Source organism: Lithobates pipiens, unplaced genomic scaffold (assembly GCF_037356315.1).
Source record: "Lithobates pipiens isolate NorthernLeopardFrog02 unplaced genomic scaffold, aLitPip1_a1.2 Scaffold_1, whole genome shotgun sequence".
Classification (NCBI taxonomy): Eukaryota; Metazoa; Chordata; class Amphibia; order Anura; family Ranidae; genus Lithobates; species Lithobates pipiens.
In genome coordinates this window covers 44,892,193-44,910,668 of record NW_027507685.1, presented here as the reverse complement: position 1 = coordinate 44,910,668, position 18,476 = coordinate 44,892,193, and the positions used below count along the sequence as shown (strand labels likewise).

Below are 18,476 nucleotides of genomic sequence, written 5' to 3'. Positions count from 1 at the left end.
TCCTCAGTAAACACGGAAGCGACGTCACTTCCCGTTTACTCGGCTGTCAATGGCCCCGGTTTTAAAAAGATATACGGTATTCAGAATCGCCGTTTTCGGCGATCTGAATACATTGAAGTGTAAAGGAGGGGTGGGGGGTCTTTTAGACCCCCGATCCCTCCATAAAGAGTACCTGTCACCACCTTTTACTGTCACAAGGGATGTTTACATTCCTTATGACAGCAATAAAAGTGATCAAATTTTATTTTATTTTTTAAAACAATTTATTCATTTTCAAATAAATAAAAAAAATGTTTTTAAAGCGCCCGCCGTCCCTGCGAGCTCGCAAAGCAAAGAAAATGCATACGGAAGTCGCGCCCGCATATGTAAACGGTGTTCAAATCACACATATGAGGTATCGCCGCGATCGGCAGAGCGAGAGCAATAATTCTAGCACTAGACCTCCTCTGCAACGCTAACCTGGTAACCGTAAAAAAAAATTAAAGCGTCGCCTATTGAGATTTTTAGGTACCGTACTTTGTCGGCAATCCACGAGTGCGTGCAATTATAAAGTGCGACATGTTTGGTATCTATTTACTCGGCGTAACATTATCTTTCACATTACGCAAAAAAATTGGGCTAATTTTACGGTTTCGTTTTTTTTACTTCATGAAAGTGTCCCTTTTCCCAAAAAGTTGCGTTTAAAACACCGCTGCGCAAATACCGTGTGACAAAATATTGCAACAATCGCTGTTTTATTCTCTAGTCTCTGCTAAAAAAATATATATAATGTTTGGGGGTTCCAAGTAATTTTCTAGCAAAAAATATGGATTTTAACTTGTAAACACCAAATGCCAAAAATAGGCTTAGTCATGAAAGGGTTAAATGTAAGTTTTTTTCCTTACACTTTCCTCCCAAACTTGGTGTGCGTGTTATACGCCGATAAATACGGTAATTTTAAGGAGGGGGAAGTTATTATGGCAGGAGACTTTAATTTTGTGCTTGATCCAACTCTCGATACTCAACCAATCGCTTTACATTCAATAGGGAAAAACCTTAAACCTGTCAAACAAAAACTGTATCGGCAGCATTTAGTGGAGGCATAGAGTATTATGCTTCCTAAGGGGAGGGCTTTCACATATTATTCTCAAGTTAATTTCTCTAGCCCATCAGCTTTTAGAGGGTCCATCGATTAAAAGGTAGAGGTGAAGTCAATCACCCTCTCGAATCATGCTCCGGTTTTAGCAAGCTTGAATATGAAGGATATACTGGTTAGGCAAAGATCCTGGAGGGTGGATGAATCACTCTTGCATGATCATGCTGTATTGGAAAATTTGGAAAAAGATCTGAATTTGTTCTTTAACCAGTTAAGGACCGCCGCCTGAAGATATACGTCGAGACAATGGCACAGACAGGCACAATCACGTACCCGTACGTGCCTGCATTCCAGCGGGTGGGGGGTCAGATCGGACCTCCTCCCGCTGGCGGCGGTCCATTGCGCTTCAGGAGCGATCCGGGACGAGGGGACGGCCGTTGGTTTCTGTCCAACCCCTCGCGAACGCTCCAGGCGAATGAGAAGCTTCTCCTACCTGTGTAGTGTAAACACAGGCAGGAGGAAGTGATGTCACTCTCCTCATGGCGGTCATTTTGACCAGACGGCGAGGAGAGAAGACATCCAAGTAAGTGCACCAACACACGTATAAGTGTCACTGGTGACGCTGGTTAGCCAGTTAGTTATATCTTTATTTAGGTTCCCCGTCAGGTTTTTATATAGCGTCAGGTACCCCCATTTACTACCTAATAAAGTTTTTAACCCCCTAATTGCCCCTACAGTTAACCCTTTCACCAGTGATCACCGTATAAGTGTTACGAGTGATGCTGGTTAGTTTGTTTGCTTTTTATAGCATCCGGGCACCCGCCATTTATTACCCAATAAAGGTTTAACCCCCTGATCGCCCGGCGGGTGATATCAATTCGGTCTTAGGGACAGATAGGGTCTGCGTCTCCCCGGGCATCGCTAGGCTAGTGCCAGTACCCCTAAAACCCACGCTCAAAGCATACACCTCCCTTAGTGGTATAGTATCTGAACAGATCAATATCTGATCAGATCTATACTAGAGTCCCCAGCAGTTTAGGGGTTCCAAAAAACGCATGGTTATCGGGATCAGTCCAGATATCTGCTAGCACCTGCGTTTTGCCCCTCCGCCCAGCCCACCCAAGTGCAGTATCGATCGATCACGGTCACTTACAAAACACAACACACATAACTGCAGCGTTGGCAGAGTCAGGCCTGATCCCTGCGATCGCTTACAGTTTTTTTTGGTAGCATTTTATACAGTCGCTGACAGCCTAGGTGCTTTTTTACCTGTGAATCTTACTAGTGTACAACTAAATTTAGAGCCCAAAATGGCAAATCGAAGGCACACTAGTGAAGAGGCCTACACGTTTCTGAGCATGACAGATAGCGAAGAGGAAGTTACTCATCTGTCAGATTCAGGCTCAGAATACGATCCTGTAGAGGACAGCGGCCGCATGACAGATAGCTCTGACGACGAAGGTGAGGTCCCTGCTAAGGTTAGGCGTACCGGACCCCGATCTTCTGATGTTGTTGAGGTGCAAGAACCGCAAGTCCCTCGTATGGAGCAGAGAGCCAGTACTAGCACCACTTATCCTTCTGGTGAACTGGCAAGCACCAGCGGCCTAGTACACCCTAGACGTACATCCAGCACTGCAGTAACACGTGGTGACGTGGAGAGTCCCATAAGTGCAGTTCAAGCTGATGAGGTGGCAAGCACAAGTAGTGTCCCGCTACCACCAAGAAGAAGACAAAGGCAGGCCCGTCGTTCCCATAGTGCCCTTCCTGCAGAATTTGCCAATCCTGATTGGGTGCCCACCAATTATGCAGCACCAGTACTTCCCCCATTTACTGGCCAACCCAGTATTCAGGTGGAAACAGCTGATTTTACGCCACTTGATTTTTATTGTTGTTTTTCACAGAAGATCTCTATAGATCTATTGTGGACCAAACTAATTTATATGCTGGTCAACACATTACCGCTAATCCCCAGTTGCCTTCCCTTGCCAGAGATTGGAAACCAATTACGGTTTCCGAATTTAAGACCTTTCTGGGCCTTTGCCTCAACATGGGCACACATAAATTCATGATGTTGTGGACATATTTGTCCACGCATCCGTTTGACATATGCCCGTGTTCTCTAACTCCATGTCCAGGAAACAATACGAGCAGATCTTGCGGTTCATGCACTTCAACGACAATGAACTTTGTCGCCCTCGTGGAGACCCTGAATACGATCGGCTTTACAAAATTTGGCCCCTCAAACCACTTCAACCAACGTTTTGCAGCCTTGTTTATTCCCCATCAAGTTGTCTGCGTTGAGTCCCTGATTAAATGTTCTGGCCGCTTGTCATTCAAACAGTGCATTTCGAACAAGCGTTCTAGATACGGGGTCAAGCTCTATAAGTTATGTGACAGGGCAACAGGCTATACATGGAGCTTTACAGTTTATGAGGGAAAAGATAGTTACGTAGAGCCGGAGAACTGCCCAGATTACATAGGGAGCGCTGGCAAGATAGTGTGGAACTTGGTGTCACCCTTATTCGGAAAGGGGTACCACTTGTACGTGGGCAATTATTACACGAGCGTGCCCCGTTTAGTCATTTGTTTGATCAGCAGATTGGAGCATGTGGCACTGAGCGACTTAATCGCTGGGGCTTCCCCAGGGGCTTGTAGATTCCCGTCTTAGGCTGGGGGAGAGAGCCTGCTTGCAGTGTAATAACTTACTCGCTATGAAGTGTAAGGATAATAAGAATGTTTTCGTTCTTACCTCCCTTCATGCAGACACGACAGTCCAAATTCATACGGCGACTGGTGTTGTGGAGAAACCCCCGTGTCCACAAATATAACCAAAATATGGAGGGGTGGACCTCAATGACCAGTTGTTGGTGCAGTATCTAGTTGCCCGTAAGGCCAGACGCTGGTACAAAAAAGTGTCTGTTTACTTATTTCAATTGGCTTTGCTGAATGCTCATGTGCTATACAGAGCTTCAGGAGGGACTTTATCCTTTCTTTTATTCCAGAAAGATTGTCACAGACCTTCTGTATACAGACGGTTCTGCACCTCACCATTCCCAACCAAATGCAGTAAGCCGGCTGCACGAGAAGCATTTTCCGTATGTCCTCTAGAGTACCCCTACCCAACGAACCCCCCAAATAAGATGTCGTGTCTGTTCCAAGTGCGGATGTAGGCGTGACACCTGTTATTAATGTCCTCGCTGTCCTGGCAATCCTGGTCTTTGCATTGGTGAATGTTTTGAATGCTACCACAAAGTTTTAGCGTAGGGTACAGCATTTCACAGGCTAGGACACACTTACAGATGCCATCGCATTTTGAGAGACCCGAAACGTTACAGTTACAAATATATATATATATATATATATATATATATATATATATATATATATATATATATACACATATATATACATCTATCTATCTATACATCTATCTATACATCTATCTATCTATACATCTATCTATCTATATATATATATAAACCAAAAATTGTTGTAGTTTTATTGTTCTCTCTCTATTGTTGCTCTTTTTTTACTGTATTCTATTCTGCAATATTTTATTATGTTTTATCATGCTTGCTTTTCAGGTATGTCTTTTTTTATACTTTACTCTTCACTGTGTTTTATCGTTAACCATTTTTTTTGTTTTCAGGTGCGCCATTCAGCTGCAGCGCAGATTTATTTATCTTGACAGCAACAGCGTTTGCTCCCACGATACATAAAGCCGTGACTCCAGTGCTGTAGGAGCTGATTTCACCACCACAGTTAAAAAATAAAATTAAAAGAAAGAGCATATATGCTGAAGCATGGGAGCAGCAGGGGCGGAGGAGCGATTTTGCTCCTAATGCCGCGTACATACAGTCGAAATCCTGACGGAGGGCTTGCCTGTGGAAAAGTTCAACCGAGTGTACGTGGCATACATTTTTTGCAGGAGGATGCCCCCATGCGTCAGCATATATAAATGGTGCATGTATGCCCATCATTAGAAGTGGGTGGATGAAGGGAGGTATTCTAATGGTGGGCATACCCACCGATCTATCTCTTTTTTTCGTTCAGCCAACAGGCTGCATGAAAAAAAAAAAAAGAAGAAGATTACAATATATGTCCAACGAGGACCAGCAACGTACTGGTATGTTGCTGGACTTTGAATGGTTATACCAGAATGATGACTGCGGGTTTAGGTATCATATCTTGGTATCATTCTTTTCAGCCAGTGATTGGCTTTCATGTAAAAGCAATCCTAGCGGCTATTTAGCCTCTAGACTGCTTTTACAAGCAGTGGGAGGGAATGTCCCCCCCCCTCCCGGATATAAATAGCTCCATTGGGAAAGCATTTTATCACACCGATCTTGGTGTGGTCAGATGCTTTGAGGGCAGAGAAAAGATCTAGGGTCTAATAGACCCCAATTAAAAAAAAAAAAAAAAAAAAAAAGAAGAGTACCCATCACTACCTAAAAAAAAATTGAAGGAACTATTTAAAAATAAAATAAAAAAGCAAAATCAAAAGCACCCCTGTCCCCCCTGCTCTTGCGCAAAGGCGAACGCAAGCGTCGTTCTGGCATCATATTTAAACAGCAATTGCACCATGCATGTGAGTTATCACCACGAAGGTCAGATCAAGGGCAGTAATATTAGCAGTAGACATCCTCTGTAAATCTAACCTGTAAAGGCTTTTAAAATGTATGTAGTTTGTCGCCACTGCGCGTTTGTACGCAATTTTAAAGAATGTCATGTTTGGTATCCATGTACTTGGCCTAAGATCATCTTTTTTATATCATCCAAAATTTGGGCAATATAGTGTGTTTTAGTGCATTAAAAATAAAAAAAAATGTGTATTTTTTTCACAAAAAAAATGCGTTTGAAAAATCGCTGCGCAAATACGGTGTGGAAAAAAATGCAATACCCAGCATTTTAATCTGTAGGGCCTTTGCTTTAAAAAAAAATATATAATGTTTGGGGGTTCAACGTAATTTTCTTGCAAATAAAAAATGTGTTTTTGTGTAAACAAAAAGTGTCAGAAAGGGCTTTGTCTTCAAGTGGTTATAAGAGTGGGTGATGTGTGACAAGCTTCTAAATGTTGTGCATAAAATGTAAGGACAGTTCAAACCCCCCCCCCAAAATGACCCCGTTTTGGAAAGTAGACAACCCAAGCTATTTGCTGAGAGGCATGTCGAGTCCATGGAATATTTTATATTTTGACACAAGTTGCGCAAATTTGTCACCAAATGATATATTGCTCAAAACATGCCATGGGCATATGTGGAATTATACAACAAAATACATTCTGTCGCTTCTCCTGAGAAGGGGGATACCACGTGTGGGACTTTTTGGGAACCTAGTCGCACACATGACCCCAAAATCCAAGCACCGCCTTCAGGCTTTCTAAGGGTGTTTTTTATTTCACTCCTCACTGTCAATCACAGTTTCGGAGGCCATGGAATGCCCAGATGGCACACCCCCCCCCCCCCACGACCCCATTTTGGAAAGTAGACACCCCAAGTTATTTGCTGAAAGGTATGGTGAGCATTTTGCAGATCTCGCTTTTTGTCACCAAGTTTTGAAATTTGAAAAAAGAATAAAAATATGTTTTTTTCTTTAAATTTCTTCATTTTCAAAAACAAAATGAGAGCTGTAAAATACTCACCATGACTCTCAGCCAATAGCTTGGGGTGTCTACTTTCCAAAATGGGGTCATTTGGGGGAGTTTTGTGCTAATTTGGCATTTTATGGCCTTCGAAACTGTGATAGGTAGTGAGGAGTGAAATCAAAAATTTGCACCCTTAGAAATCCTGAAGATGGTGATTGGTTTTCAGGGCCCCGTACGCAGCTAGGCTCCCAAAAAGTCCAACACATGTGGGATCCATGTACTCAAGAGAAGCAGCAAAATGTATTTTGGGGTGTAATTTCACATATGCTCATAGCATGTGTGAGCAATATATCATTTAGTGACAACTTTGTGCAAAAAAAAAAAAAGTTTGTAATATTCCCGCAACTTGTGGCAAAATATTAAATATTCCATGGACTCAACATGCCTCTCAGCAAATAGCTTGGGGTGTCTACTTTCCAAAATAGGGTCATTTGGGGGGGGGGGGGGGTTGTGCTATTTTGGCATTTTATGGCCTTCGAAACTGTGATAGGTAGTGAGGAGTGAAATCAAAAATTTGCACCCTTAGAAATCCTGAAGGCGGTGATTGGTTTTGCAGGGTGCCGTATACGGCTAGGCTCCCAAAAAGTCCCACACATGTAGTATCTCCGTACTCAGGAGAAGCAGCAAAATGTATTTTGGGGTGCAATTCCACATAGAACCATGGCATGTGTGAGCAATATATCATTTAGTGCCAACTTTTTGTAAACTTTTTTTTTTTGTCATTTTTCAATCACTTAGGACAAAAAAAGAAAAAAATATTCAATGGGCTCAACATGCCTCTCAGCAATTAACATCAAAATGAACACTGCATTACCACATAGGCATAAGTAGGGGGCAGTTACTAAGCCGCTGAAAGAAAAAAAAAAAAAATCTAAGAAAGAAGTTCTCTTTTTTTTCTTAATATTGTTGGTAATATAATCAGGTAATATGTGCAATGGCATCACATTCAATGTATAGAGATTTTTTTTAATTATTTTAAAGTTGCACTTCTGTTTGTCAAAAAGCAATATTTCTGTTTATGAAACTTGATTTTATTTCTAAAGACCTTACATATCACAACAGCTAAATATGTGTCTGTAGTGCATGTTCAAACCTTAATACCATAATATGTTAGTAGATTTTTACTCCAGGAGTATAGAATGAAATGCTTAAATAATGCATTACAATTTAACTAAGCTCATTAGATTTTAGTCAACTAAACTATGACTAAAATAATTCAGATGACCAAAATAGGACCAAAACTAAAATGGCATTTTAGTCAAAAGACTGACCAACTAAATCGAAATTTGATGTTAAAATTAACACTGGTGCCTGGTGAAACCATGGTGGGAACAAACTACAATGAACAAATTTCTTTTCAACGTTCCATCCCGCCAGTAAAAAAAAAAAAAAAAAAAAAAAAAAAAACAACAACTTTATGGCCTTACTACCAAAAAGTACTGGATCCTGGGGTCCAGCTCTCTAAAAAAAAAAAAGAAGAATTCACAGGCAAAAACCTTGTTTCTTCAGATACGAGGCCCGGGTACCATTCAATTGGGCCAGAAGAAACACCTTGAATAGATCCGGTCAGCATGGCTAGCCCCAGCAAGGATTGCTCCAGTAAAGCTCAGAACAGCACATCTTTACTCGTGGCCAACACCTTAGACACTGCCAAAAAAACTCCCAGTATAGAGAGGGCACTTTTTGTCTTAGGGCATGCCAGTGTCCATCACCTGAAGGTGGCCTATAACCCACATAGTAACTACTATGGCTCTGTGTCCCGTGATGTACCTCAAAGAAAATGATTTTTACAGGTAAGCTGTTATAAAAATCCAAATTTTTTCCTCAGTTTAGGCCGATATGTATTCTTCTGCATATTTTTGGTGAGAAAAAAAAATGCAAAAAGTATATAAAAGTAATATGGAACCTAGGTGTTTTAGACCAGGACAGGTAACACCCCTAAAAGTAAAATGCAACCTGAAGAATGATGGATCTCATCTTACAATGTAGAGGACAACCAATCATTCCACAAAAGGCTTGTCAGGGATGTGGGAGCACATACCCATTTCCTTCTGTGCATTTCTATGAAATTTGTACAATAAAAAGGACAATTCTAAAAATGTATTCTTATACGCTGTATATGTATTTGTAGCACCAGAAAAAGTCCCAGTATTTTAATTTTTTTGGTATTCAAAAAAAAGAGGGGAAATTATTTTTATGCCACTTTACCATAATGATGCTTAGATCATTCAGACAAAAGATAAAAAAAATATATAAATATACACTATAACCATACTTACTGGGTTTATCTTCGTCTCCCGCTCCACCCCATGACCATCGTTTTTGCCTCTGATCTAACTGGCTACTACGCTCAAGAGTACGTCTTAAGGTCGCTTCTCTGCGTTCCTACAACAAGAAAGTAATCTAGTTACAATATATCATGAGACTTCAACACCTAAAATGTACATTTACTTCTGATTGTCACTTTACAAAACCCTCCCTCATACACAATGATACTGCACCAAAATGAACATAAGGATCCAACTGCTAGGTCTCCAGCAGCCCCTGAATATTACCAGACAAAACGTGTCTGTTTTGCCCATTGCAGCATCTCAGCATCTATAGAATAAATATTAATTTAAGGACAATTTTTTTTTTTTATGTATATGAAAATGTGATAGCTTTATCATGATCAATTATAAGTGACATGACAGATTCAGTGTTTCTGCAGGAAATTATCCAAAGAGGATTTAAAAAGGATTTAAAAATGACAAACTCCAACGTACAGACCAATTTGGAATATACTATTGTGCAAATCTATTTGGATGCAATTACATTCATTCCATCAATTAAGGGGCATATTTATAATCCTCTAATGAAACCAGGATCACTACTCATTATGGGTTTGATGGCATTGACAATTTATAATATGGTGAACATGATGCCAGTAATTAGGAGTTGGTAATTAATCTATAGTAGGATAATTTCTGGGTTATGTTCAGTCAATGCAAATGGCCAATCCTAAACAGCATAAGATGTAGAAAGTTCTTATTTAGCATAGTTTGCCTGTTGGTCCTTAAATAAATAATAGTTATAATAAGCCATTTGAATTCACAACACTTTTTGGAATGAACGTATGCAGTCATCCTTGGCAAATAAAACACATTTATTTATATAGTGTTTAGACAGTCTATAACCCAAGGACTTTTTCTGACCCCCCCCCCCCAAAAGGAACCTATTGTGTGGCCGGAGAAAAAATAGGATTTTTGTACTCACCGTGAAATCCTTTCCTCTGAAGTTCATTGACGGACACAGCTCCAGTAATCTTGACCGTAGGGTTATTACGCTACCTTCAGGAGAGGACTAGGCAGAACATGTAATACATGTGAAAACAGAACTTTACAGTTCCGGTCCCTCTGGTAATAACCCCTCAGCCTGCTTCCTGCAGCTCTGTATGTCAACAAACAGTATAACGTAAACCGATAGGAGGGGAGGGTGCCGTCAATGAACTTCAGAGAAAAGGATTTTACGGCGAGTACAAAAATCCTATTTTCTCTTTCGTTCATTGACGGACACAGCTCCAGTAACCTTGACCATACGTACGTCCCCAAGCAGTGTCATAACAAGGGGTGGGAACAGCAACATAACTTCACTCACAACCATAGGACCATAGGTGCTCCCCAACGGGGGGAGTCACCATCTGAACCAACCGCAGTAGAACTTGCATCAGAGTGCATTAAATTCAAAAGAGGTAACTTTCTCTTAATAGAAGAAAGTGTAGATTGCAACATTACACAGCTGTCTGCAAAACTTTGCGGCCAAAGCAGGCATCAGAAGATGCGCTTACAACCACTTTGTAGAACTAGTACCAAGGATGCCGAGGCCAATCTGGGGCACTCGGTATCACTGGAATACCCTCAGCCTGCACTCTGCGGTAACAGTTTTAGTGGAGGAAAAGCTTAGATCAGTCGGTACTGATCCCATGGAGCCACCAGCATGTCTGACGTGTCCACCCAAGGATCTCTTGTCCTGGATAGGAACCTCCGCACCTTTCGATTGAGCCAAGAGGCCAGGTGATCTACATTTGGTGTGCCCCACCGCAGGCACAGAAGCCTGAACACCTCCGTATGCAACGACCACTCTCCAGGGTCCAGCATCTGGCGACTTAGATAGACCGCCTGCCAGTTTTCTACTCCCGGGATGTATATAGCCAACAGGGCCGGTACATGCTGCTCTGCCCACCCAAGGATGTGAGTGACCTCCCGTGCTGCAGCCAAGCTTTTTGTTCCGCCTTGGTGGTTGACATATGCCACCACCGTGGCGTTGTCTGACTGGATCCTAATTGAACGCCCTCTTAGGCTCATCGACCATGTGAAGAGGCATAGCCTGATTGCCCGCAGCACATTGATCGGCAACTTGGATTCGTCCCTTGACCAGAGGCCCTGGGTGGACTGTACTCCCAGTACTCCACCCAGCCGGTCAGGCTGGCGTCTGTTGTGATCACTGTCCAATGCAGAGGTAGGAACAACTTTCCGGACTGAAGTGCTGGAGATCTCAGCCACCAGAGAAGAGAATCCCCAACTGGCTTAGCCTAATCTGTCAATCCAGGGATAACGGACATTTGTCCCATTTTGTCAATATTTCCTTCTGCAAGACTCTGGTGTGAAATTTGGCGTACGGTACCGCCTTGAGACCCAGGACTCACATGCATCAGCAGCTTCTCCGCGGTTCTGAGAGTCTGCAGTTTGCCTGAAGGGAGAAACACTCTCGCTTCAACGGAGTCCAGCAGTAAGCCTAGGTACTCCAAGCGCTGAGTCGGCACAAGCACCGACTTTTTGAGGCTCAACACCCACCTAAATTCCTGCATGGTGTTTGCCACATCCTTTAATTCTGAGGCAGAAGCTGCCCTCAGGAGGAGATCGTCTAGGTAACCCACGTTTTCGATCCACGGTTGACGCAACAATGCCAAAATTGGAGCAAATACCTTGGTACAGACTTAGGGTGCTGAAATCAAGCCAAAAGGGGAGAGCCACAAACTGGTAGTGGTCTTCACCTACTGCAAATCGCAGAAACCTCTGATGTCTGAGGCATATGGGTATGTGCAAGTACTCGTCCTGGATGTCCAAAGACGCCAGGGAGTCCCCTGATGGAGTGCAGCGACTACTGAGCGAACCGATTCCATTCTGAACCTCTGTACATTCAAAAAGCAATTGAGGGCTTTTAGGTCCAAGATTGGACATACCACTTCCTTTTTGGAAACTACAAACAGATTGGAGTAGAACCCCTGAAACCTTTCCGTTTCCAGAACTGGCACTATCACCCCGCGGCTTAGCAGGTCCCTTACTGCTCCCAACAGGGCCTCCCGGTGAGCTGGGAGTAAGGGTACGCTGGAGGGGAAGAATCTGTTTGGTGGCCAAGAGAGGAACTCTATCTTGTAGCCCGATGAGATCAGTTCGCAGACCCATTGGTCGGATAGCTGAGAGGCCCACCGGGCTGAAAACTCCCAAAGGCGACCTCCCATCCGAGTGACGGGTGGGGGCAAACCTTCATGCGGAAGCACTTTTGCTCGCAGGCTTGCGAGTCCAGGGGCGCTGCTGTCCCTCAGTAGTCACCCTGTCGGACTGGGAGCGTTTTGCTGAAGTCCCAGGCAGACTAAAAAGCCTCTTGAGTGGAAAATGAGGGCCCTTGTCTGCGGTGTGGCCCTTTACTCTTCCTGGACTGTGGGAGCAAGGTGCTCTTCTCACCTGTGACATTCTTAATAATGTCATCCAACGAGGCTCCAAATAGCCGCTCACCAAGGATGGGTAGATCCGTCAAGGCTTTCTTAGATGCCTGGTCCACAGACCAACATTTCAGCCAAATCAAGCGCCGCAGCACAACTGCTGACACTGATGCCCAGGAGAGCAAGGGAAGTGTATCCAGGGCCGCACCACAAACGTACGGAAGGCCAAGCACTAACTGGTCTGTCCGTTCCACGCAGACAGAGGCCTGCTGCTTCTCCAACTCACAGTGCAAGAGTTTTGCCCACTCAGTAAGTGTCTGCGACACTAATGCTGTGGCCAGTTCTGGTCATATCGCTGACCCCACTACCATTAAACAAGGAACGGCCACTGCCTTGGCCTTCCTGTCGGTAGGGTCCTTAAATGCAGGAGTCCTTTCTATGGTTAAACAAAGTAACCACAAAGTAACCAGGCTGCCCTGATTCTGTTCCTTTAAAGCATGTTATACAGCACAGTGCTTGTGCTGTGTCATTTGGCCCCTGTGTACCCTAAAAAAAAAAAACCTGGCTATACCCACCCCCCTGCAAACAGACCATGATAATCATGGCCCCTGAGCCCCCGATACCGTGGTCTGTTTGCATGATTCCATCAGCCACAGCGCTCCCTGTGTCGGAGCCCTCTGTCCTCCTCGCTGTCTGCTCTAAAATGTTCTCATCTCCTCTGTACCTTACTTAAATGTGTCCTTGTGCCCGTTTAAGGTAAAAAATTAGCCGATCTGTACCATGCATGAGCGCAGATCCAGGCACTCAGCTGATTGTAGGCTCTTGGTCTCTTCCCGCTGACATCAGTGGGGGGGGGGGGAAGAGAGAGAGAGAGAGAGAGAGAGAGAGAGAGAGAGAGAGAGAGAGAGAGAGAGAGAGAGAGAGAGAGAGAGAGAGAGAAGAGAGAGAGAGAGAGAGAGAGAGAGAGAGAGAGAGAGAGAGGAGAGAGAGAGAGAGAGAGAGAGAGAGAGAGAGAGAGAGAGAGAGAGAGAGAGAGAGAGAGAGAGAGAGAGAGAGAGAGAGAGAGAGAGAGAGAGAGAGAGAGAGAGAGAGAGAGAGAGAGAGAGAGAGAGAGAGAGAGAGAGAGAGAGAGAGAGAGAGAGAGAGAGAGAGAGAGAGATCAGCTGTGTGCCCAGAGCACAGCTTATCAAGTCAGATACAGGTCAGTAGATATTTTTTTTTTTTTTTTTATAGAACATAGGCACAGGGATCTTATTAAAAAAGGTAGAGGAGATAAGATAATTACATAGAAGTGGGTTACCAACTATAACGGTTTAAGGTCGAAGTTTGGTAACTCAAACCGTCAGCTCCCTCCACATATTTTCTATGTGATTAATGTCTGGGGACTGATAGGCCACTCCACGACCTTCTTATGCTTATTCTTGAGTCACTCCTGTTGCCTTGGCTGTGCATTTTGGGTCATTGTCATGTTGGAATACCCAGCCACGGCCCATTTTCAATGCCTTGGCTGAGGGGAGGAGGTTCTAACCTAAGATTTGACAGTACATGGCCCCGTTAATCTTCCCTTTGATGTGAAGTTGTCCTGTCTCCTTAGCAGAAAACACCCCCAAAGCTTAATGTTTCCACCTCCATGTTTGATGGGGGGGGGGAATGGTATTTTTGGGGTCAAAGGTAGCATTCCTTCTCCTCCAAGCACGGCGAGTTGAGTTGATGCCAAAGAGCTTGATTTTGATCTCATCCGACCACAACACTTTGACCCAGTTCTCCTCTGAATCATTCAGATGTTCATTAACAAACTTCAGACAGGCCTGTACAGGGGGACCTTGCAGGTGCTGCAGGATTCCAGTCCTTCACAGCGTAGTGGGTTACCAATTGTTTTCTTGGTGACTATAGTATTAGCTGCCTTGAAATCATTGACAAGATTCTCCTGTGTAGTTGTGGATCGATTCCTCACTGTCCTCATGATCACTGAAACTCCACATGGTGAGATCTTGCATGGAGTCCCAGACCAAGGGAGATTGGCAGGTATTTTGTGTATATTCCATTTGCGAAAAATCACACCAACTTTTGTTACCATCTCACCAAGCTGCTTGGTGATGGTTTTGTAGCCCATTCCAGCCTTGTATAGGTCTACAATCTTGTCACTGACATCCTTGGACAGCTCTTTGGTCTTGGCCATGGTGGCGAGATTGGAATCTGATTGATTGCTTCTGTGGACAGGTATATTTTATACAGGTAACAAGCGGAGATTAGAAGCACTCCCTTTAAGAGAGTGCTCCTAACCTCAGCTTGTTACTTGTATACAACAAAACTGGTCCAAAAAGATCCCTACACCCACTCTTCAAGTACAATCACTGCGCCCAAATGTGCAACAGCTGCTACTTTAAATGAAAAATATAAATAAGCATTTACAATGTAAGGTAAATAGTAGCACTAAACAGTATATATAAACCCGGTGACAGGTTATCGTGAACAACAATAATACATAAACAACTAATAATAAAGTTTGTGCAAAAATAGTCCATAAACGAGACTGGATTGTCTTAAGCAAGGAAAGCGGAATATATCCTGATGTGAGATCTTTAAAACTTTCAACACACCGCGTGCACTCCCCTTTGGTAAAAACTCACCAAATGACAATGCCTTGCACTCTCATGCTTGGCAAAACAGACAAAACACCAAATATCATGGACCCTCCATATATGATGAAACCAAGTGCTCCAATAGTGCATCGTTGTAAAAAGTTTATTCTATTAAAACAGCTTCAAAGCACTCACATAAGCTTGAATCAATGAAGCATAGAGGCATCCACTTGCAGCATCAAGTACTGGTGTAATATGGTCTCAGAGGACACAGCATAGGTGAACTGAATCTCACCAGCAAAAGATTGAGAATCCCATGAGTAAGTCGCTATGAGGAAACATCGGGATGTGGCTGTACACCAACCAGTTTCACACTTGATACTATAGTGGAAATTACGCTCAGAGGATCACAATCTTTTGCTGGTGAGATTCAGTTCACCTATGTTGTGCCCACTTTACACCGGTACTTGCTGCAAGTGGATGCCTCTAGGCTTCATTGATTTGAGCTTATGTAAGTGCAATGTTTGAAGCCGCTTTAATGGAATAAACTTTTTTCAACGATACCGCACTATTGGAGCACTTTGTTTCATTATATATGGAGGGTCCATGATTTTGGGCATCATGTCTGGACATCGCATATATAACCCTATAAGGTTTGATGCTGTTTTGCCGAGCATGAGTTTGTAACCAAAGGGGAGTGGAAACAATGAGTGCACACGATGTGGTGAAAGTTTTGAATATCTAAAATCGGGGTATATATTTAGCTTTCCTTGTTTGAGACAATCCAGTCTCATTCATGGACTATTTTTGCACAAACTTTATTCGTTTATTAGTTGTATTTACACTGTTTAGCGCTACCATTTACTTTAGTTTACACTGTAAATACTTATTTATATATTTTTCATTTAAAGTAGCAGCTGTTGCACATTGGGTTACTTTGGGTGCAGTGGTGGCACTCGTCGCTGGGTTTATTTATACTGGTTTAGTGCTACTATTTACTTTTTTTTTTTTTTAAACAGAAAAGTTTGCGTCTCCAAAAGGAGAAACAGTTACCGTATTTATCAACGTAAAACACGCACTTTTTTCCCCTTAAAATCAGGGGAAAATTGTGGGTGCGTCAAAAGCCGCCCAGAATGGCCGAGTGCCGTCAAAAATAGAGAATGGCCGAACATAGCCATGAACGGCCGAGAGCTACCGAGCACCGCCGAGATACACAGGACATCTGCTCTGTATCTCGGCAGCGCCATTTTTAAACGGAAAGCCTGCAAAAGAAACTGAGAAGGCTGCTAATGACATGCAAGGCTGCAATGGAAGGCTGATAATGACATGTAGGGCTGCAATGGAAGGCTGCAAATGACACTGACAAGGCTGCATTAATGGGTATTTAAATGTAAGGTTTTTTTCCTTAAACTTCCCTCCTAAAAGCTTTTTTCTTTAAAAGTCCCTCCTAAAAACTTAGGGTGCATGTTATACGCCAATAAATACGGTACATACAAATACGTATTGCGGCTCTACAATACATTTATACAATCTCAGTGAATAGTGTCATATATGGAACAATCAAATATTTTAGTATAAAGTTGTGCATGGATTATATTACAATTATACTTTACATTACCTACAATTTACTTTAGTTTACACTGTAAATGCTTATTTATTGTTACCTGTATAGAAAACACCTGGGAGCCAGAAATCTTGCAGATTGATGGGGGATCAAATACTTATTTCACTCATTAAAATGCAAATCAATTTATAACTTTTTTTGAAATTAGTTTTTCTGGATTTTAAAAAAAAATTTTTTTTGTTATTCTGTCTCTTGCGGTTAAAATAAAACTAGCATTAAAATTACAGGGGGGAGACCACCTTGGGTACACCTTTCTTGCTGGGACACATGCGCCCCTGCTCACTCCTTTTCTCCCCCCCCCACCCCCCCCCCCCCAGGTGCGCACAGTAACTGCAGACCAACTAACAGGTCCTTTGCAACGGAGCTGGAGCCGGTTACATTTTTGTATATACGCCCAACCATCTTCAGTTCACCTTATACCATTCCGGGACACCAGCTGGCACCCTCTACTTATCCACTCTCTCCACATGTGGCTTCTAAGGTAATCCACCCCTATATCCCTAATTTACATGCCCTCATTGTAGTCACTGTATACACTGACGAGTACCATTAGATATTTACTCTTTTCATTTTTATTCTTCAGACTACCTTTGCGGGTCCGTGTGAGGGACCTTCATAGACTCCCTCTGTTGGGTGAAACCCTGTCACTTTTGGTCCAGGTGTTCCTGGGGGGGAGCTCTCCAAGGATCGGGCCCTACCTCTTTGGTTTTCTGACCAGTGCGAGGGGACACAAGGCAGCGCATTTTCTGTCACCTATGGCTCTATGTTTTTATCTGTTTAACTGGATGCATCCATGACAAATTAAGCTGTTAATACAGGGTCAGTATAACGCAGATTTAGCTCAGTGAATATACGCTACTATGATTATAATTGTTGTTATTTCCAATATTAGCTATACCTGTTTGTTATTTTTTCTTTATAGATATATACTGTTTTATGCTGATCCATTTTCCATTTTCCATTTTCCTGAAGAAGAGTTGAAATACTCGAAATGCGTCGGAATATATTACCTGTATTTGCTCTCTGTGCTCATTGTTTACTGCATCCCTGTTTTTTTAATATGCCTCTCAATTGCATGGGCTGCTTTCTGCCCATATTAGTCTATTAATTTTTTTGTAAATAAATCTTTCAAGTAAATATATTTGACCACTAAGTATTTGTCCTTTCCCTTAAAAGTACCTGAGGCAATTCCTCTTGAACATACGCATTAAAATTATAGACTGATCATTTCTTTAGCAACCGTGCAAAATTAGCAGGGGATCAAATACATTTTTCCCCTCACTAAGATATGAGGTTCTTGACAATTACTCATCACAGCCATATCTTAGTTTACAAAAGAGGCAACATGTGATTGTGTGCCCTACAAAAATTTACTTTGTCAAACCATTTTTTTTTTTATTTAAAAGCACACTAAAGGGGCGTGGCTAGGTGAGGATGTGAGGAGAGGAGTGTAGCTGCTTCTATGCTCCTGCTCCGGATATCCTTGTTTAGCCGTGGCGTTGAGAACGTTCTGAAGGGTGAAGTGAGAACTGCGCAGCGGTGTTAAAGGCAAAGTGGCAGGGTGAGAGAGCGATGCAGTCTCTAGCTCACTGATCAGGTCATGGGGGGTGTGTGCGGTGATCCCCCATGACTACTGAGGACACTGCTCCACTTAGCTGCATCCTGTGTTAAAGTGCGCTATTGTCCCAGTGCTCTGAGAGAAAGTGCCGTAGGGCTGGACTGTGTCCTCAGCGCATATCCTGATGCTCTACTTGAGCGTATCGGGGAGACGTCGCTGGGCTCAGCTGTGTCTTCAGCTTAAGAGAAGAGGTGTGACGGAGAGCATACAAATATGCATTAGAATCTCTGGG

General features: G+C 43.0%; 1 protein-coding gene across 18 annotated transcripts in view; it reads right to left on the bottom strand.

Moving 5' to 3' along the window:
* The window catches only part of MAP7D3 (MAP7 domain containing 3), a 197,071-nt gene that overhangs the window by 102,817 nt on the left and 75,778 nt on the right, over positions 1 to 18,476 (bottom strand). For all 18 annotated transcript variants that reach the window (XM_077490429.1, XM_077490430.1, XM_077490435.1 and 15 more), the window contains exon 5: positions 8,999 to 9,104. In XM_077490429.1, coding sequence (XP_077346555.1) covers positions 8,999 to 9,104 — 106 coding nt within the window. The remainder of the gene's footprint in view (positions 1 to 8,998; positions 9,105 to 18,476) is intronic.